Raw genomic sequence first — 21,414 nt, forward strand, 5'->3', positions numbered from 1 at the left:
CGCAACCAGAGGGTTTTTTGAGAGCTGAGGAGGCCAACCCTCAAAATGACTTCTTCCAGGAGGCCTTAGAACAGGGGTGCCCAAACCCCGGCCCTGGGGGCACTTGCGACCCTCAAGGACTCCTAATGCAGCCCTCAGAGAGACCCCAGTCTCCAATGAACACTTGCTGGAGCCCACAATGGCCCGACCCAACTGCTCTCAGCATGAGGGCGACTGTTTGACCTCTTGCGTTAGCTGTGGGATGAGGGCTCCCTCCACTGCTTGCTGTTTCACGTGTGTGATGCAGCAGCAGAGGAAAGGCCAGCCTTGCTTTGTGCAAGGCCTTTTATAGGCCTTGAGCTATTGCAAGACCTTCATTCATTCATATAAGTTCCACCTCTAGTAAATTTATGTAAATTTATTCAAATTTCAAATGTAAATTAATTCTTTTTTTCCCCAGCCCCCGACACAGTGTCAGAGAGATGATGTGGCCCGCCTGCCGAAAACTTTGGACACCCCTGCCTTAGAATGTCACTTCTGGGTTTTTTTGGCAAAACTGGAAGTAATGTTCTAAGGTCTTCAGAGGGCCGGAAAGGGCCTCCCCAACCCTTCAAAGGCCTCCTAAGAATGTCACATCCAATTTTGCTGAAAAACCAGAAGGTGATGCTCCTGAAACCCTTAGGCGGGGAGGGGGGCGTTTTGCGGGCAGCTTCCCTGGCAGTGGTGTAGTTAATGATCGTGTAGCCCGGTGCAGAGCTCAAAATGATGCCCTTTAAGTGATATCATGCCCAGGCTTTTAAAAAAGTGAGAAAATAGGGGAAACCCACCTCTTCCCCCTAGCAGCTCACCACTCACTTGCTCTGCCATCCCCCCCCCCCAAGCCAGTGGCATGCTATCTATCTGCTACCTGGGGATCAAAGAAGATTTTGTAGCCCCCCTCCATGACAAAATCAAATTTAATTAAGTAAATAAATAAGAAGTGTGCCCCCTTATTGGTTAGACTCACTGCTCGGGTGAGGAGGGACAGTTATTGCTAAATATAAGAGGAGCACCACTTGAAAAAGTGCCTCTTTACCCAGTTAGCAGGGGTATTATGATCCCTGGAAATGAGAGCTGACTCATATTAACACTTTGTTGGTTCCCAATAACATCTCATTGGCTTTCAGAATAATCAGTCTCATAGGTCAGTACGGAATTAAAGAAATTCACTTTTGGTTCCGTAAGGCAGTTGTGTTTCTCATTTTCTGGTTAAATGGCCATAACTTTTGATAGAATGCAGATATTCCAGTGCAGTTTGTTTCATTGCATTCTGTATAAAATCACCTTTCCACTGATATATAACATGATATTATATGTACATTCCAAGGTTTACACAAATGTTGACCGCTAGCGTCAAGCTCAGCTTGTTATTCCCTTAAAGCTTGTTGCCTGGTGCAATTGCTACTCCCTGCACCCCCTTAGCTATGCCACTGGACTCTCTGGTCCTCAGAACACCCTCTGCTCATGTCAGGAGACTACAGGTCTGGCTCAACGCAGGACAGGGAACCCTGCGTTGAGTCAGATCCTCCGATAAAATATCCATGGATAAGAAAAGAAGATTTGACCTGTATGCAATTAGCAGTGGCTCTCAATCCACATTGCGTTTCTCTTTAGGCCACTATATACACAACCCAAGAACACTAGTTTTCTTAAAAGTAGTTCACATATGTGTGTATATCACTTGGCGCTGTTCTCAATTACCTTAGCAGCATTGGAGTCACAGCAGGATGTTTCCTTCCCATAGCACTCCAGTAATGTAGCAAGCTCCAGTTGGCATGCGAATGCAACTCCTTCCCATGGCAGCATTGGCTCAGGCAAACATAAGCTGAGATTCTAAGAGCTTCATGTCCATCCCAAGACTTTACATATCCACTGTGGCTCTTACCCTGAGCTTTTTCTTTCATTAGATGCTGCTCATAGTGGATGATGTCTCAGGTTGAAAGCAGCTTTTCAAAGCTAGAAAGGGATGTGGCAGGAAAGGAGCTCAAATGATTATGATGAAACTCCCTATGTATCTCAGTGTATTATTGCTATTCGTTTTGAAAATTGTGTAGTGGCTCTGTACATTGCCATCCAATACCATCCATTGGTTGGTGGTCACAACTCTGCTTCCTAATGCATCATCTTTCCAGTCCTAGAATCTTCTTAGGTAACCTAGATCTGTCTTTGGTGTCTCTTCCACTCCTTACAGACTCAACAGGGTGAATGGTTATGAAAGTGTTCTTGCTGTTTAGTGTGTGGAAAATGTTATTTGTTATATTACATGTTATACATTGCCAGAGATTAGTGCATGATGTCCATGCCTTTTAGTTGAGTTACTAGTAGTTAGTGAAGGTTGACTATCATGTTTTCTGCTCTACAAAGGGAAAGGGAATTCATACCAATTTCCAAGTGATGGAGTTTTGTAGGTAAGGAGTAGAGGGGTGGGTATTTGTAGCAACCCTTCCCTTCCAACCCAGGATGCTATTGTGGTCAGACACAATTTTGAATGAGGTATTTTGTCTTCCTGGGCTGCCATAGTTTAACAAAAAAAGGCTTATTGCTTCTATAGTTGAATAACTAGAGGCTTTCTCTGCTACATGCCAGAATTAAAATTAAATTTATGGTTACCTTTGGCATACTGGTAACTATATTTGTAGATTCTTTGAAATGCAGTTCTGTTTAGAATCTTAACATTTTACAGTTGCCTGAAGATATAGCCCTGAATATATGTGAATTTGAAAATTAAGCTAGGTATGTAAGTAATAAGTACAATACACAAGATTATTATTATTATAATTAACAGTATTTATATACCGCTTTTCAACTAAAAGTTCACAAAGCGGTTTACAGAGAAAATCAAATAACTAAATCCAAAGAGTTTTGCTTATATTCATTGAAGCAGTCTCCTATTGCTAAAGAAGCAAGGCACTGTTCAATTTCAAAACTGGCTTGCCTCTTTGGAAATATGAATGTGTATGATGACGATCAAGATACTTTAAGATTTTGCATATGTTTTGTACATGTTTCCCACATATACATGTCCTTTGTCATCTAGCCCCTAAAACACCTTGACCTTAGGATACATTGCCAGATATTAGAACTTGCTGAAGGAAGCTCCAGTGACATCAGTCTCTTCTTTATCTTGATGCTCATGAAAGTGGATTAAATTATTATTATTATTATTATACTTTATTTTTACCCCACCTTTCTCCCTAAAGGGACTCAAGGCGGCTTACAAAACAAGGTTAAAACAAGTTAAAAACATAATTTAAAAGCAGATAAAAACATAACATATCATAAAAACAGTAGTCAGATAAAAACTAATCAGGTAAGAGCATAGGGCAGCAAATTAGAAAAGGATCAGGCCTGAGATCAGATGTTAAAAGATGTTAAAAAGGCCAGGATCTCAGAAGGCTTGTCTAAACAGAAGGGTCTTCAGGCCTCGCTGGAAAGTTACAAGAGAGGGAGCCGTTCTTAAGTCAAGGGGGAGGGAATTCCATAGCGTTGGTGCCACTACTGAGAAGGCCCTATTTCTTGCTGCCGCCCCACGTACCTCCCTAGGCGGTGGCACTTGTAAAAAGGCCTTCTCTGATGACCTAAGAGGACGAGCCAGATTGTACGGGAGTAGGCGATCTCTAAGATACCCTGACCCAGAGCAGTATAGGGCTTTAAAGGTCAAAACCAGCACCTTGAATTGGGCCCGGAAACGAATGGGCAGCCAGTGCAGCCGCTGGAGAAGCGGACTGACAGAGTCAAACCGCCTACCTACAGTAACCACGCAGGCCGCCACATTCTGCACTAGTTGCAGTTTCCGAATCATCTTCAAGGGCAGCCCCACATAGAGCACGTTACAATAATCTAGCCTCGATATCACCGTGGCCAGGTCTACACGATCCAAATAGCAATGGTACTTAAACTTCATTTTGTGTTGGAAGATAAAGGAACAAAGGAAGTGCATATTTTATTTTTATTCATTTTCATAGCTAACCTTAAAAGATGGCCAATGATTTGAAAGGCCAAGATGGCTTTGGAGATCAAATTTTCTCAAACATCTCAACTTCACACTACAAAGCTTGGGAATGGTGTTGCTGTACATAAGCATTAAGAATGTTTCCATTTTAAATCATCTATGAAGGCTTTCTTCATGTTACAAATAATGAATACTTTTTTACCAAGGTAGAAAGCAACATTAAGGCTGCAATCTTATACTTACCTGCAGTAAGTCCCACTGAACTCAGTGGGCTTTTTGTCTAATAGAATACAGTTTTTCACTACAAGATAATTTAAAAATACACTTGGAATAGCCATTTCAGTCCTGTTTAAATAGAGCTCTAAAATTTATTTATATACATTATTTAAAAGATTTATGCATACCTTTCTATTTCCAAGAGCTCAAGACAGCTTTTATTAAATTGTCACATATTTTAAAAATAAAAATGAGCAGATTTCTTCCATTCTTTTCAACTTTTCCATGCTGAGAATATTTTTGAATTTAATATAATAATTACCATCTATGCATGTATAGAAAGCAATTTTTAGGCAGTTCCTATGTTTTCAGAAATGAAAAACATTAATATAATAGAAATCCATATATTGTATGTTCTGTGAGATTATTGAGCTTCAAACCATTTGAAAAAACCCACATACCTCCACAAATAGTATAGTATATCAACCGTATTTTGAAAAGTGTTTATTCTACAAATATTCTGGACTAAGATAAATGGCCAAATGCACTCTTATGGAAGAGGTTTTCCACAGAACTGCATTTTCTTCTCTTCCAGATTAATGTGTAATTAACTTGGTTTCTAGGCGATAACACATTGTGTGGCATCAGTGACCATTCTTGTGAAGTTTTTCTTGATCAAAGGAATGAGCCTAATGAGAACTTAAAGACAACAAGGAGAATCAAAAAGGTGAGAACAGCTAATCAGAAATATCAAGACTGAATGGCATACATGTGGGCATGTGAGTACTACGTATTTTTGATTCTAAGTTGATAGTCATAAGGACAATTTGTCCCCATGAAGAGCATTTGTTGCTGCACACAGTAACAGGGATGGGGGATGACGACTGGAGGCTTCAGCAGTGCATTGGGGAGCACATCGGTATGAGGATGGGTCTTGCCAACAATGTGTTCTTTCTATGCTGTCCAACAAGATCTTGTGAATGCAGTTCTCATTGCAGAGTGGGATTTTCCTGCTCTCTTTTACTCACTACATCCCCTTGTGCTTTGGGGGTTGGGGATCTTGAAGAGCAGCATATGATTGTGACAAGGAGGCTGCCTGAAGGGAGTTGTTATTTCTACCAACCAAAGAAAGCTATTTACTTCTGAATAGAAATACTTTCTGATTGTAGTAGGGTCCCTTTGCACCTGACCCAATGAAAAATGCTCAAACTATCTGCTGTTTCCAAAACATTACTAAATCTCTGGAATACAGTTTGGTTGAATGAGTCTTTTTGCTGTCAAACACAGCACATTATACTACAGTTGCAATATGGATAAGGACTTTGATCTAAATTGCTCTTTAGATTTGCATGTCTACTGCATCTATACAAGTTTTTTTTTCCCCATGTAACACTACTGATTCTGGAAAGGAAGAGTATCGTCATATTGATTTATCTTTTTTCCCTTCTTTTTAAAAACTCCCTAGCCATTGAGAACATTAGTCATGACAAGCATGTCCTCTGAGTAAGTAAAGGTTATTTTTTCTGTCTTTATAAAACTTGAAGTTAAAAGTTATGCACCATTGCAAAATAACATGCTGAATAATATATGTTTATATAGGTCAGGAATTAAACTAATAATTGCTGCCATAGTAACTGACAGGTACACTTACAGCACAATCATACGCATGTCTACTCAGAAATAAGTCCCTTTTGTTTAATGGGGCTTACTCCCCGGAAGATGTGCATATCAGATTGCGCCATCAACCTGAGTGGCAGTATTTGTTTGGCTAGAGAAAGAATTACAGAGTTGAATTTGTCACTGAAAGCTTACATTTGCACCATATAGCGATTAAAAAGATAAAAATAGACGTTCCATTATATTTTGCTCTTGAACTCAAAACAAATTTTAAATGAATTTGAATTGCTTTAAAAACTTAACATAAAAGATCTGTTTCCAATTATTTTTCATAAAAGAAACAGTTAAATATAGGATTGTACCCTTACGTCTTTTTTACTGAAACAGGAAGCATTTTTGTTTCTGCACAGTGGAGGTGATTTTGTCAGTTTTGTCCATATTGCTCAAAAAAATGGTCTGCTCATCCATGACACAAACAATGTGTCTCACATTGAGCAATTGGGAAGTGAAGCATACTCTTCCCTACTCTCTCACTTTGTTTCTCCCTCATGCAGACCCTTTAAACAAAGAAACTATGTGATGAAGGAGCAAGATGAGTGAGTAGGGAAGCTGAACGTGCAAGCAGTAACCATCGACTTCAGTCCTTCCTCACATGGGCCCTTTAAGTTTAAAGGGACTGCTCTAAGAAACAGTAAGGTTTGGGAAGCAGCCACTTACCTTGGCTTCCTTGGGGCTCCTTTAAATAAAACAGGAAATGCAGGACATGCTTAGATTTCCCAGAATGAGCTGCACTTCCTGTTCTCCATTGGGAACTGCATGGCAGGGTCAGTCCTTGTCATCTGGAAGCTCCTCCCTCTCTGGCTGGTAGGTCAGGTTGCATAGTTTCTGGGGACTTGGGGAACCGGCAAGGGTTACATCAGGTGGCAGATCCAGGCCATCCCTCCTTCAGGAGTGAATTTTGGCTGCTGCAAGAGCTTTCTATGCAGGGAAAGGCACTAGGAAGTTTCATGTGGAAATTTCCTTCCATATACACTAGGATTAGGCTACAACCCATTGTCTTCTAAGAATGTTATTAATAGCAAAACATTGAAAACAGGTGCAGTTATATTTGCAAATTACATAGTGTAGGTAGACTTCTACAGAAACTTTTACAAGACAGTGAACACCTGACAGATGTACACTCAATGTACGCTCAATAAATGTTGCAAAATATTTATCTGCAGTGCTGTCAAGGCGTAAATTCCTCTGTATTTCTATGCTCCCACACAATGATCCTGAACAATGACTGGTTGCAACCTTGGATGTTTTAATTTTGTTTACTTGATGGATTGTTTATGCCAATAAAGGTGAAATGAAATGAAATACATTAATGAAGAAACAAGATTACATGAAGAACAGCTATATGGATTGATCTAATTGAGATTCCTGGCTTATGTTATTGTTTATGGCCCTATATGTTTAACTACATAGTGATATGTGTTTTTCCTCTTGATAGGTATATTAAACCAATATCATTCGTGTTTTTTTTGTCTCTTCTAAAGGAAACAGAATGCAGTTGTTCAGGTGGTGAGGAAGTTAGGAGGCTTTCAGTTTTCAAATGAAGTGTGTAAAAATACAAGTCATGTGGTTGCAGGGAGTCCACGTCGTACCTTAAGTGTATTGATGGGAATTGCTCGAGGGTGCTGGATTGTTTGCTTTGAGTGGGTAAGTGATATGGGAACTGCTTAAAATTTCCCTAAATGCAAGCAGAGAGATTTCCTAAATTATCTCTCTTGGAGCAGAGTGCTTTCTGTGTATTAAGGGAAACCTCCTGCCTAGAGCCAGGGTGGTGTAATGGTTTGGGAGGTAGACCTGGAAGGTCCAGATTTGAATCCCTCCTCAGTAATAAAGCTTCCTGGGTGACCTTGGGCCAGTCACTTTCTCTCAGCCTCACCTATCTCACAGGGTTGTTGTGAGGACAAAAGGAGGGGAGCATCTGTGTACACCACCCTGAGCTCTTTGGAAGAAGGGCGGTATAAAAATGTGAAAAATAATATATAATCAGTTTTTGCTTCTCTCAAGCCTATTTTATTGGTTGTCAACCTGTAGTAGCTAGAAAGGTATTTAAAAAATAACTAACAGGGCAATCCTATGCATGCCTACACAGAAGTAAGCCGTATTAAATTCAGTAGGTCTTATTCCCAAGTATGTGTGTGTATAAAATTGCTGCCTAAAAGAATTAGTAACTGATTGATGTAACTTTGCTTCTGAACATTGACCCCCTGGTATTATATAATTAACCATAATTATACCTGAGCACCTGTGGGCCATTATGAGATATAGAAAGCTGGATTAGTTGGGCCTTTGGCCTGATCCAGCAGGGCTCTGGATTAAGGGAAGAAGGTGGGCTTGGCGGGAGCTGCGTCTGCCAAATCCAAACCACCTTCCTAGGCTTGTTCTGTCTTCATGGGTCCACGTGAACTTTTGCTAGCAAAGTAGCTGATGCAAGTCTGAGTTGACTCATTGGGCCAGCAGGGGCTTACACTGGGACAAAGATACAAATGTTCCCTTGCCCCAAGGAGGTCTCTGGAGACTAAAACTCCCCCGTGGGATGCAGAGGATGCCATATTGGCCATGCTGGATTGCCACACTGGGAATTAGTTAGGATTGGGCTGTCTGATACATGTTGCATTTCCATAATTATACATTAAGTAGTACTTTATGCCACAACTCAGCAACTCTTGAGGAGGAAGAATGGCTTAAGCCAGTTGATAATATGAACTACTCAGCTATCTCTACCATCTTCAGTGTGCAATTGACTTATGGCTGGGCCCATGGACTCTTTTGGGGGGGCACGCTGTGGAATGTCTAGGAAGGAGGTCTAACTTCTTGCCCACTACTTCAGTACCACTGGAAGGAGAGAGCTAAGGTAGGGCTAGGAGTCAGACACCTGGGTAGGAACTAGGATAGAGTCCTGCATGAGTTTTCTATTCACCTCAAATATTCAGCTTAAAAAAATATAACATGCTCCTTGATTTTCTGACCTTTTGTTCCAAAGGAGAAAAATAATAGCCAGGCTACCTTTTTTAATGATGGCAACTGAAGTGGAACTGCTGTAAGAAAGTATTCCTAGCACCTTATCTTGTAAAATATAATTATGGAAAGTTTATGTCCCTGTGTGAATTACTTAAATGCTCTTGATTTAATTTTCTTCTTAATATTATTAAAAGTCATTCACTATGTCAGATTTTAATGTGTCCAATTTTAGCCTTTTATCCGGCTGTTAAAAGCTTCTGGGTCATGATCTTTTCTTAGAATGAGGGGGAAGGATTGCCATGAATTTGGAAGCATTTGGCATTTGACAAGTCACTGATGATTGCTAAGAAGGTTTGTGCTTCATTTACCAGACAATAATGGTGTTGAATATTTTATTGGTCAAAAAGTATGAAAGAGCAAAATCCTAGTCTTTGTATTTTAAATACAGACTAGTAGAGGAAATTACATATTTAAGCAGGTTACTGTAGAGGATGTCATATTGTTCCTGTGGAAAAAGTCATTGAACAGTTGTAAAGGGCACTTGTTTTGATCTTTTGTTAAAATCCATTTGTAATGGTCCTTCCGGAACAGGCATGTTAAATCATTGTTATTAACATTCCAGCTGCTGACCACAGATCTAATTGAAACAATGAAATGCTGTGATTTTGGTTTCACATATATTCCATCTTGCATAGAACTGAGCAATAGATTACCACATAAAATATGATAATTGACTGTAGTTACAGCTGAGAAAGAAGAGGACTTTTACTCAAGGAAATCCAAATATTGTGTGCATATCCTTGTTTGTGTAATATGCATAGTAGACCTGGATGGGGGTTGAGAAGACTGGTTTGAATTATCCAAATTGTTTTATTAAAGGGGGTGGACAAGAATTTTCTCCATGAAACACAAATCGGGATGATGACTTCTGAAATATTATTTCTGGCAGAATTGGCCATTCCCAGGACAAACTGCTTTTGGACAGGCCAATGGTAAAAAGTGGCTTGTATCCCTTCCACAATCCAAGGGTCTTAGTTTTGCAACGGAGGCCGTCTGATTTCCACCAATTCCACTCCTTGTTATAGGCCCTGTTTCACTCACAGAAATTCTAGAAGGTCCCTCTGTTAATAAAGGCAGTGTTTTGGTAGGTGAAAGGGGCTGCATGGAAAAGCAGAACTTTGCTCACTGTGATGCATCTGCTAAAAACTGACGAACAAGTTTGGTCTCTGCAACATCAGCACTGGTATTCTGCTGCATGGTCTTTTGGAACTGTCTGAATGACCAGGATTCAAAGAACTGCCCAACTGCTTCCAAGTGTCCTGAGGCATGTTGGGATCATGTTTCTTGAACTGCAGTTCTTGAAATGTGGCAAACCTGCTTTTGGCATGGAAGGGACTTTCAAAAAGGCTTGTGATAGGACCTGGCTAGCAGCTGTCGTTAACCAAAAAAAAAAAAAGGCAAAAAGAAATCCCAAGCTGAGATAGGTTAGATCAGAGTTCCCAAACTTATAGCACCCCCACAACCTCTTCTTCCCAGCTCAGCTGGGTGTCACCGTCTTGGATCTTGTGAGGTTTTGTGTGATCCAGGATGGTGGCACCTGGGAGTACCAGTAGGAGGGACCAGCAGGGACATCCCACTGTGCCTGTGTGCGTACGTCATGGTATGCAGTTTAAATCCTCACTACAGCCTGCAGAATTTGAACCCATTAAAGCCTTTTACTGGTTGAGTTTTCCTTCTCTATTCTTAAGTGTTCCATTGCAAAGTAATATTTCATTTCTGAGAATTCTCTAAGTAGACTAAAATATATGCTGTGGAATGCTCCCTGGTGGAGACAGGGGCATTCCTGACAGATGGGAATGTCCCTCGTCGCTTCATATAGGCAGGTCAAATCCAAAGGAGGGTGGAGCTCCCTATGCGCAGGGACCAGGACCCAGATCGTTTCTGCCTTGCGCAGAGGCTGGTCGCCCTCCTGGAGCTCTCCTGCACAGCGCATCTTTCCTCTTCTCCTCGTGCCTCTTCTCCCTTCCCCCTCCTGGGGCTTGAAGGCAGGGGCAGAGGGAGGCCCTCCGGAGCAGGCAGGCACGTTCCTCCCCACAGCACTCACAGCCTGCCTCTGTGCCTTGCCGCTCTGAGGTCCCTGCAGCATCACAGCCACACGCCTGCTCCCAGGGAAGCAGCAACAGCAGGATTTGGGCGCGCCTGGTTCGCACCTCTCAGAGGTGGTGTCAGGGAGGGGAGACCGACTGCCTTCTCCCCCCAGGTCTGCCCAGTGCTAACGTGGTGCCTGGGTTCAGACCAGGCAGACCACTCCACAGGTTCTTGGCACCCAGGTCTGCCCTGCGCACCCCAGCTTCAGGCGCCTCCACGGAGGCATAGGCACCATTTCAGGGCTGCTTGCTGGTGCCTGCTCTCATGCTTCCCGCCTAAACTGTGAGTTGCAAGGGGCTGGGAAGCCTTTTCAGTGATTTAGGGCACATTCCGAACCGGATCTACTCAGATGTAAGCCCTATCTGGTTCAATGGGGCTTACTCTCAGGAAAGTGTGGTTAGGATTGCAGCCTCAGTGTTTTGGCTCTGGCTGGTGAAAATTTTCTGTTTAGGCTCTGCCTGGTTGGTTCAGCTGAGGCTGTTAAATTGTTAGTTGCTCTTTGTTCTTTTGCTGGTAAACTTCCTTTGCCCCGCCTAAAAGAAAAATAATAATAATATCTATTTGCATTCATAGATATTATTTGTTAGTTTCTTCTGAACTCACAATGTCCTCTGACACGAGTTCTGAATCCAGCCTCCCTGACCTGGGTACCTCACGCATACCCAGATTAGCCAAATCACTGGGCAGAGCTGCACCTACTCACAAGGTACCAAGACTCCTGCTGCCCCCTCACCTCTAAGGAATGCAGACAGAGAGCATATTGTACTATGGCTGGAGGGGCTTATAGACTCCAGATTGGCTACACATGGCTCTGCCTTTCAGCCACAGTACCAAGGGTAAGGGCAAAGCTAAATGCCCCAGGCCCCCTATCTCCCCCCCTGGCTCCGCAGGGGTCTGATTTTTCAGCTGCCTCAGACTCCCATGCCTCCTGGCACGAAAAATCTCAAATCCCCTAAATCACAGGGAGCTACACATACTGGCAAAATCCCAAGCTCCTAACAGCTACAGGTTATGGGGGCTCTGAACTTAGTTCCTCAAAGGAACACTCTTCCAAAGAAGAAAGGGAGTTTCTCAAGGGAAGACCAGGGGGGGTGCTGACTCCAACATGAATCGCCTTTTCCCAACAGTATTCCTCCCCAGGGTGTTGGAGAAAGTAATTAAAGCATTAAGCCTCAAAGCATCAGCAGAGGGTGAGCCTAGCTCTACAGCACTGTCCTCTGCATCTGGAAGACCTCTTTTTTCCCCAAGGGCCTCTTCGCCAGGCAGAGATACTCTTTCCTGAGGCTTCTCTTAAGATCATGGAATCTGAGTGGGCAATACCTTTACATGGTAGGAGGGATGCTAGATTAGTCAACAAGTTCTACTCCATCACCAAGGAAGTCCTTGAGAAACTTAAGACACCTTCCGTTGATGTCCCAGTAGCAGCCTTAGCCACCAATATTATCATTCTATCCAAAGCGGGAGGGCGGACCTCAGGATCCCTCTGGTAAGAGAATCAAGTCTGCTCTCAAGAGTGCTTTCAAGGCTTCCTCTTGCCCTGTGTGCTGTGGCTGCAACTTCTATCTTTGCTAGATTTACCTTTCTTTGGGTTGATGAGCAGTCTAACTCCAGCCCTTCTCTCCCTAAGGCCATCAAGGTCCCCTCAAAAAGATCTCCCTGACAGTAGTGTTTGCGACCGATTCTTCCTTGGATGCACTCCTCATCCAGTGCCATGGCATCCAATGTAGTTGCTAGACGTAACCTGGGGCTTTGCCCTTGGGATGCTGATTCTCATTCGCAAAGCAGAATGGTAGGCACCCCCTTGTAGGGGGCAAACCTTTTGGACAGTCTCTTGAGCCTGTCCTGGTAGAAAACAAGGACAAGCCAAGGTTTTGCCTTCTGCACCCAAAAGTCAGGTCAAGTTTAAACTAAACCTGCCTTTTCGCTCCTTTCATTCCTCTGGTATATCTAGAGAACAAACAGATTTAAGCCTAGGTAAACATAGGCAGATTTCCCCAGAAATGGGGAAAACTCCACTCTTCTCAGTGGGCCAATTCAAACCCCAGATCTTCCAAGGATAAGTCGGCATGACGCCAAGTCTCCCCCCTTCCCTCAGTTCCAGTGGGAGCCAGGCTTCTTCAATTTGCCCTCCTATGGCATCAAATCACCTCAGATGCCTGGGTCCTGGAAACTGTCAGCAGAGGTTACTCCCTGGAGTTCCTCAGGAAGCCTCAAGACAGGTTCTGGCAGGTTCTTTTCTGCAGGGTACCAGCAAAACTCTACTATGTTAGATACCTTAAATCATCTTCTCTCAATAGGGGCGGTAGAAGAGGTTCCTCTGCCAGAAAGGAACTCTGGGGTCTACTTAATCTCTTTCTCCGTTTCCAAAATGAAACGGAGAGATGCAGGGGATCCTAGATTTAAAGTGGATAAATTTGTTCCTGATCAAAGTGTCATCCAGGGATTTAGCTCAGGTGCACACCACCCTTACATTACAGTCTCAAACAGTATAGGTTTGTCATCAACAAAACCAAAAGCATGCTGACACCCTCACAAGTATTGGATCACCTGGGGGGTTTAGTTCGATACCCAGAGTTTTTTGAGCTTTCCTCTTCAGCGACAGACAACTGAAGATCACACAATGGTTACGCACACTTGCCAGGTTTTGGGGGATGTTGATTTCGTGACTTCAGCTAGTCAACTGGGCACATCTTTTCATACTCGGGAACTTCAGCAGTTTCTGTCCCCTTATACAAATCTAACAGAGAAAAGGTCTCAGCTCAGGATTTACGTTCCTCTGTCATTGAAGAAGGACCTGCGGTGATGGCTGACTGAGAGCTGGTTAGTTCTAGGGGTCAGTCTTCATGCTCATCCCAAAATAGTCCTAACCACAGATGCCAGCTTAATAGGATGGGGGGCTCACCTGAACTGGAGATCAATTCAGAGACTATGGTCCTCCCTAGAATCATCTCTCAACATCAACTGCTGGAATTGAGAGTGTTTGAGCCTCTTCTGCACCAGGGACACGTCCTAGACAGAACCGACAATTGGTCTGCCAAAGCCTACCTGAACCACTGGGGGGGGGGGTGTCAAGATCAGGGAGGCTGATGAGGGAGACAAACCTAATCCTTCAATGGGCAGAAAGAAATCTAATGTCTCTAGGCACACAACATCTGGGGGGGGACTGAATGTAGAGGTGGATTGGCTAAGTCAGAGCAGGCTTGCGGAGGCAGAATGGCATCTGCATCCTCAGACTTTCTCGAAAATCACAGTCCACTTCGGTCTACCAGTACTGGATCTGTTCGCTATAGGCGAAAACGCCCAAATGGCGAGATTCTTTCCAGGTTGGAGACCTGAAGGCAGAGGCAATTGACGCATTATCAAACCCTTGGCCCAAGGGTCGTCTTTACGCCCTCTCCTGTTCCCCTTCTGATGCAAATGCTCAGTCTAAAAGGGTTATACAAGGCGCCAGTGGTCCTAGTCGTCCCAAGCAGGCCAAGAAGGCTCAGGTAGCCAGAGCTACTGCAATTGTCAGTTCTTCCCCCTTGGGAAATTCCTCATCAAGCAGATCTTCTGTCCCAGGGTCTGCTAAATCACCCACAGTCATACAAACTCCATCTGTCTGTGTGGAAAGATTAGAGCTTCAACACTTAGGTCTCTCTGAGAGGGTAATCTCCACCGGATTATCTTCTAGATGTTCTTCCACAAGAAGGGTTTATAGAACCAGGTGGAAGAGTTCCGTTCATGGTGTAGAGAAAAGGACCTTGTTCTCGCAGGATGTGTTAGAGAAGGGCCTCAAGACCTCCAACCTGTGATGCCAGGTGGCAGCAATTCAAGGCACTTTGGGAGCGGGAGGTCATCTGTCACTGCTGATGAACCCTGATGTTAAATGGTTTTTAAAGGGGGTGGATCTGCTTAATCCTCCTCCCATTCATAGAGTCCCTACTTGGGACCTTTTCAAGGCTCTTACAGCTTTGTTTAGTGCCCCCTTTGAGCCTGTAGCTACAATCCCTTAAAGCTACTCTCTATCAAGACTGCCTTCCTGGTGGCTATCGCCTCCGCTCGTAGGGTTTCGCAGCTGGGAGAGCTATCTATCCATCCCAAACTCTGCATCTTCATAAAGATAGCCTGGTTCTTTGGACTGATCTGTTCTTGTCCAAAATTAATTCAATTTTCCACCATCAACAAGAATTAGTCTTGCCATCCTTTGTCCTAATCCCAAACATCCTAAAGAGAGATCTTGCCATATGCTGGATGTACGTAGGGCTACACAAAGTGCACTAAATCCTTTAGAAAGACTGATGCCCTTATAGCCTATCAGGTTAGAACACTAGGAAGAAAAATATTGCCTGTTACCTTGGCTAGGTGGTTGAGAACCTGCCTTTCCTTGGCTTACAACACTTTGGGACTTAGGGATCCTTGCTCACTCATTGAGAGGGGCAGCCATTTTGGCCGCTTTTGATGACATCACCTTGTTGTCTGAGATCGTAGAGCAGCTACGTGGTCGCCACCACATACTTTTCTGAAGCACTGTAAAGTTAGTTCTCACACCTTTGCAGAGGCTGCCTTCGAACGTAGAGTCCTCCAGACAGTGCTTAGCGTTTAATATATTCTGTATCTGATCCCACCCAACTCAGGGATTACTGCTCAGGGAGATCCCATCTGTCAGGAATGCTCCCGTCTCCACCAGGGAAATCAGGAGTTTTGGCTTACCTTGGTAAGTTCTGTTCCTGGTGGAGACGGGACATTCTGCCCTCCCTTCTTCTATTATTGTTGGACTCTGCACCCTTCTGGTCCAGTTAAATTTTGTTACACATGATGGGCTAATACTGGTGGTTGGGGTCTTGCTGAGCTTTGTTCTATCCTGGATGTTGGTCAGTTTTTTTTCGCTGAAGTTTAATCTTTTCCAGTTATTAAGTTTTGTCTCTGAGGACTGTAGCTCGGCTATTAGTCTGGGTCCTGGTCCCCCCGCAAAGAGAGCTCCAACCTCCTTTGGGTTTGACCTGCCTATATGAAGCGACAAGGGACATTCCCATCTGTCAGGAATGCCCCCTGTCTCCACCAGCAACAGGAATTACCAAGGTAAGCCCAAACTCCTGATTTTTACTTGCAATGCTGTGTCTAAATAATAGGTTTTCTGAAAGCTATAGGGGAAAATATGAAGTGACCTGCTTGCCTTGTAATTTGATTTAGTCCTGTGTTGAAAAGGCTGCTGTTTTGCTTCTACAAATCATAACTTATAGCCCCTTTTTGCTGTAGGTGTTGTGGTCTCTGGAATATGGCCACTGGATTTCTGAAGAGCCATATGAACTTTCGGTAGATTTCCCTGCAGCTCCTGTAAGTAATACAAGCTTTGCTTTTTAATTTTGATTTCTTTTTTGATATCTTTGAATATGAAGGTAATGATACTCATGTGTTTGCAATATATTCTGAACATCACATTATTAAGATTAGAGCAGTAGTACTCAAACTGGTGGATTGCAACCCACCAGTTCATGTAAAGATTCCCCCATCCCTTTGTTTCTCCCCTGCAAAGACTTACTTTGGGAGTAAATCTCCCAAAAAGTTTAAGAATCACTGGATTAGAGGATACAAATAATCTTTTCAGGAGGAACACCTGTTGGTAAAGGAATATAAATACATATGAAGTAACACCTAGCCTCTCATCAGTAGCTTATTTTCAGCTAGAAAATAGAAGCACTTGGTATTCTTTAAATGCAGCCAAAATACTGAGTGATTCGTAATTATAGATGATGGGTAAGATCCTGACTAACACCTGCATTGTCAGCAGCTCTTCCCCAAATGGAAGGCATGTCTTCTTCTTGCCCAAGGGATCCTCCTGCTGGTGCACTGCTACCCAGTATTTTGAACATAAAAGAATTAAAAAAAGAATAGCAATTTTCTTACAGATTCTATTGAATCACACTCTATACATTGCAGTATTGTGTTATACTGAGTTTTAAAATACTGGTACAGATATCTAGTATTTTATGAAATTAAAAATAGTGGCATTATACACTCAGTACTGCATTTTTACAGAAACCATGTTAAGTATGAAACTCTTTTTACAACACCTTATTAAATATGCTTACATGCTCCATCAAATATCCCTGAATTTGTGGTTACTAATGGTAAAAATTCTTTAATTGTACACAATCTAATTACAAAACACTGTCTTATATACATTAATTACAACTATGGCATGACATAGGATATAGTTTACAAAGGAGTGTTCTTATTTTCAAGTAGCTGTTAAGTTCAGTGGTAGTGTTTAAAGAAATGCTTCTAAAGTTTAAGTATTCTTAGATGATGATTTTAGATGTATTTCATAGTTCCAGTTATACACACACATCATAACTGTTCAAGAAAACCAAATTTTTAACTTTTGAAGACCCTAACATTGTGTTTTGCATCAGATGCATCTTCTTGCTTGACATTTAGCTGTGATAAAATTAATCCATTGAAACTCAGAATTCCAAAGCATATTGATTCCTGAAAAATGGGTATGCATATCATCTGAGCTGGAAACCAATCAGGTTATGCCTGTGTTCTTAAAATATTTGATAAATGAAGCAACTTAAAGTTATTTCCATTTGCATTTCATATGAAGTGAAAAGATTTTAGAAATCTGCTGGACGGACCATCATGGTTGTAGCCTTGAGGGAATAGCCTGATCCTTTCCAATAGTACCACTTAATTCCTTTAAATTTGTTTGTGTTCTGTCGCACTGGATAGTACAAACCATTCAAGTTGGATGGGCCACATGCGTCAAACCACCACCCTGTTTAAAAAAAAAAGCATATGAAATAAGTAATTGATGTATTTTGTGTTTTCAAGTATTATATGCACATTCTCAGTCTGGATGATAACTTTTAAAGAGACTCAAAAATGCACAATAGTTTTTTGGTATGTATCAGACGTCAAAGGAACCATGTCTTCAGATGTCAGTTCATGTAAGCTTGCAGACACCAGTTCTAGCTATTGTACTGCCCAATCTCTAAGGATTATTTCATCATATAGTTTCTTATTATGCAGGAGCTTTGCATTGTAGTAGCCATCTTGGGACTGATATTATTTTTGTGCCAAGCTCACTTATTATTATCTATGTGGGCACTTTATGTATAGTCTGTGAGTAGAGTAATTCAACATATTGGGCATTACAAATATCCCCATCAGAAAGTTCCTGAAAACATGGGTATGCTTGTAGTCATTATGTATCCTTCTCTATTGTGACAGCAAACTTACTTTCTAAGGCTGCAAATACACACTTTCTTATGACTGAGATTCATTGCAAATGTATAGGATTTGCTATGTGTCTTTGATAGTACATGTAAACCTTCTTTAGTAGATGTTCTAAAATATCAGTTTGGCAGAATACACTGTATAGTTTTCTTTGTTCCCCATTATTACAGTTTTACTTTTCATAATCTTGGTTTGATCTCAGTTTCATCTGACCTCAGTTTAATTTTGTCCCTCACTGTTCATTTTTAGTTGTTCCTGCCAATGATGCTGATATCCTACACACAGTTTTTAAACTGTTGTATTCAGCTTTACTGTAGAACTGTATATGATGTAAAGACTGAAAGGAGAAGGTTTTGATGATGTATGTGTGTTTAATGAGGGCAGGGTTACACTGATTATGTGGTGCATATTTCAGTTTTCCTTGTGGCCATAAATTACAATAGTGTATTTGTCATTTTATTTCAACATTTGGCAACAATAGTTTGGAGATTTTCTTTTATGAGATAGTTGTCCAGTTTCTTCTTCTCTGATTGAGCATGACTGCTCTTATATTTCAAGAACCTGAGAGAAAATAGTAATCTGCTTTGCTTCATAAACCACACATTTAATTGGAAATGCAGTGTTTATAATTGGTAGTATAGCAAGAATGGTTTGTCTGTATCTTGTGTTGCTCTTGGAAGAAGCATATTCTATAATGAACTAGATTTAATTTTGGGATTAAGTAATGCATGGTTTTAATACTTATTTCATGCCAGCAATGTGGAGGGTGTTGATGGTGATCTTAAAAAGGGCTACTGTGACTTTTATGACTTAGTTATTTTAAAAAAGCCAGCACTATGCTTTGCATTCAAGTGGAACAGTCAGTAATCTTGTATGCTTAAGTGAACAGCAGATAGCAGAAAGACTCTGATGATAACTTTTCATGGATCATATGTTTTTGCCAAGTACAATAGTGTATTTGGGTTCTGTACTTTTGGGTTTGGGGTTCTATCTAGCTTCTATAGCCCAATCATATATATGCCTTAATGGAGATGCTGCAGGTGCACCAGTACGGGCTACTCAGTATCTTGGACTGCTATGCACACTTACCAGGGAATAAACCCCACTGACCGTAATGGGACTTACTTCTGAATAGACATTCATAGGATTGGGCTGTTAAGTGCTTTTAAAGGTTAAAAAAATAAGCACCTTGAAGTGGGCCTACAAACAAACCAGCAGCCAATGTAGCTGTCAGAGCAATGGTCCAACAGAGTAGAATTACTGAGCTCCAGAGGCCACAGGGACTGTCATGTTCTGTACATAAGACATGTGCAAGGTATTGCAGGGTAAAGCTGCACTAGTGCAATCACTATCTTTAATATTGCACGGGTACAATATCTCAGTTTGCTGTGGTGTAGTTCCACAACAGATTATTGTTCTAATGGGACAAAGCTCTGGCACCTGTTCTTGTCCACTTTTTACTTTGTACAAAAGGCTGCAGGCTATTAGAGTTGTGTTTTAATATATTTACTTTCAAGGGCTACTTTCCGTAGTCTCTAGATCAGTGTTTCTCAAAACATTTTCCTATGAGCCATGGGGCTCCCTCAGGGGCTCCATGAGTACACCATAAGTGGCCACCATCTGCTCCCTGTCTGGCATGCTTGTCTGTCTTGCCCACCTATTTATGGTGCGCCTTATTCATTCCCCTCCTGTTCTGGTTCTTTACTGGTATTCAGAATTAGGCTCCAACACTGTGTGCATGTACTCTGGGTGCCCTGGAGCTCTCTGAGATTCTGCACATGTGCTGGTGGGGCTCCCCAAGACTCCTTTTAGGAGTGTAAAGGGCTCTGGAAATGGAAAAGTTTGATAACTGCTGCTCTAGATGAACATTTTCCCTTAAAAAAGGCCTTTCCCTGTTGATTTTACTATATTAATTATATACCATAGATATTCACCTATAGTACTTAAATTTTTGCCAAGTAATCAGGCTCCAATTATCACTTTGCCTTATCTCCCAGTCAATCAGAGGGCGGAGCTCTTCAACACTGAAAAGTTTCTTTCTTGGGTCATTAGAAGCAATGCAGAGATTAGTTTCTATAGTAACTTCTCTGGGAAATTCCAGCCAAAGTTAACCTTTTATTCTCCTCTGTTCGATTTTGCAAATGCTGTTGCAGCCTGGTTCTGTTTTGCTAAATGCAAGCCTTTATCAGAGATCTGTTTTTTTCAACACCAGGATGGGATTCTCCTTTCCATTTGAAGCAAAGTCTCAGGCTACAATTCAGTGCACCATTACCTAAGAATAACACCCATGGAAAGCAGTAGGTCTACTTCTGAGTAAAAAGGGTTGCAAATATCTACAGCTGCATCTCTCTGCTGTCAATTGAATTGCACACTCCCAGTTATGTGTTATGGGTTTTATGTTGTAGAGCTTCTGGCTTAACACACCAGACACCTTAAAAGGTGGATTTGATTCATGGATCTCCTGCAGTGGTTCTCAACCTTTTTCACTTTGGCAGCCCATTTCCATAAATTGTACCCTTCATATTAGCAAAATGTTTGTAATTAATAATATAAGCCTTCATCTTCTCTCTATGAAAGCCCAGACTTCATGTATTTATCATAGTGTTTTCTCTTTTTATCTGTCTGAAGAAGACTCTGCCTTTGCACTGTTTTGCACCAGAAGTGTCCTGAGAAATTCTGGGTGATTGATCACTTTCCATATTATGTTTCAGTTTTTTTACTGTGCTGATTTTCAATCACTGGTTCATAGATGAATTGATGACCAAAAACTAGCTTATTGGTGGGGCTTTCACAGCCAACTAGCTACCTTTCTTCCTGCCTTGCTGGCCCTGCAAAGCATTCTGGAGCATGACCTGCCTTTTTCTGCCATTATGCCATTCTTTTCAAGTACCCCTAAAGGTCCTGTTGAGTGTCCCTGGGAGTACATGAATCCCAGGTTGGGAACCACTGTTCTACTGGTATGTTGTTTACAGTGCACAGATAGTGTTTACAAAAAGGTAGTTAAGACCAGAATTTAAAAAGAATAAAAATGTATCTTATGATCTTTTACTATGTTTTTAATAAATTAGAGACTGTACAGTTCTTAGGTAACAATTAGTGGTAAGTTATTTTTCAGGATATGGCCTCCAGTAAAATCAGTCAAAACAGTTGATTTGACTCAACACAAATGGTCCCTGCAAATGAGGTGCTGATCCCTGGAGAAGAGGAAAAATGCATCCCTTTAAAAT

At 41.9% G+C, this 21,414-nt stretch overlaps 2 protein-coding genes across 2 annotated transcripts in view; one reads left to right on the top strand and one right to left on the bottom strand.

Annotated features, from left to right (window-relative positions):
* MCPH1 (microcephalin 1) overlaps positions 1-21,414 on the top strand; it is a 117,818-nt gene that overhangs the window by 21,491 nt on the left and 74,913 nt on the right. The window contains exons 9-12 of the mRNA XM_066622694.1: positions 4,810-4,913; positions 5,652-5,689; positions 7,345-7,507; positions 16,205-16,282. Of these exons, the coding sequence (XP_066478791.1) occupies positions 4,810-4,913; positions 5,652-5,689; positions 7,345-7,507; positions 16,205-16,282 (383 nt within the window). The remainder of the gene's footprint in view (positions 1-4,809; positions 4,914-5,651; positions 5,690-7,344; positions 7,508-16,204; positions 16,283-21,414) is intronic.
* ANGPT2 (angiopoietin 2) overlaps positions 16,878-21,414 on the bottom strand; it is a 47,986-nt gene continuing 43,449 nt past the window's right edge. The window contains exon 9 of the mRNA XM_066612388.1: positions 16,878-17,726. Coding sequence (XP_066468485.1) covers positions 17,566-17,726 — 161 coding nt within the window. The 3' untranslated portion in view covers positions 16,878-17,565. The remainder of the gene's footprint in view (positions 17,727-21,414) is intronic.

The sequence above is a fragment of the Tiliqua scincoides genome, chromosome 1 (genome assembly GCF_035046505.1).
Source record: "Tiliqua scincoides isolate rTilSci1 chromosome 1, rTilSci1.hap2, whole genome shotgun sequence".
Lineage (NCBI taxonomy): Eukaryota > Metazoa > Chordata > Lepidosauria > Squamata > Scincidae > Tiliqua > Tiliqua scincoides.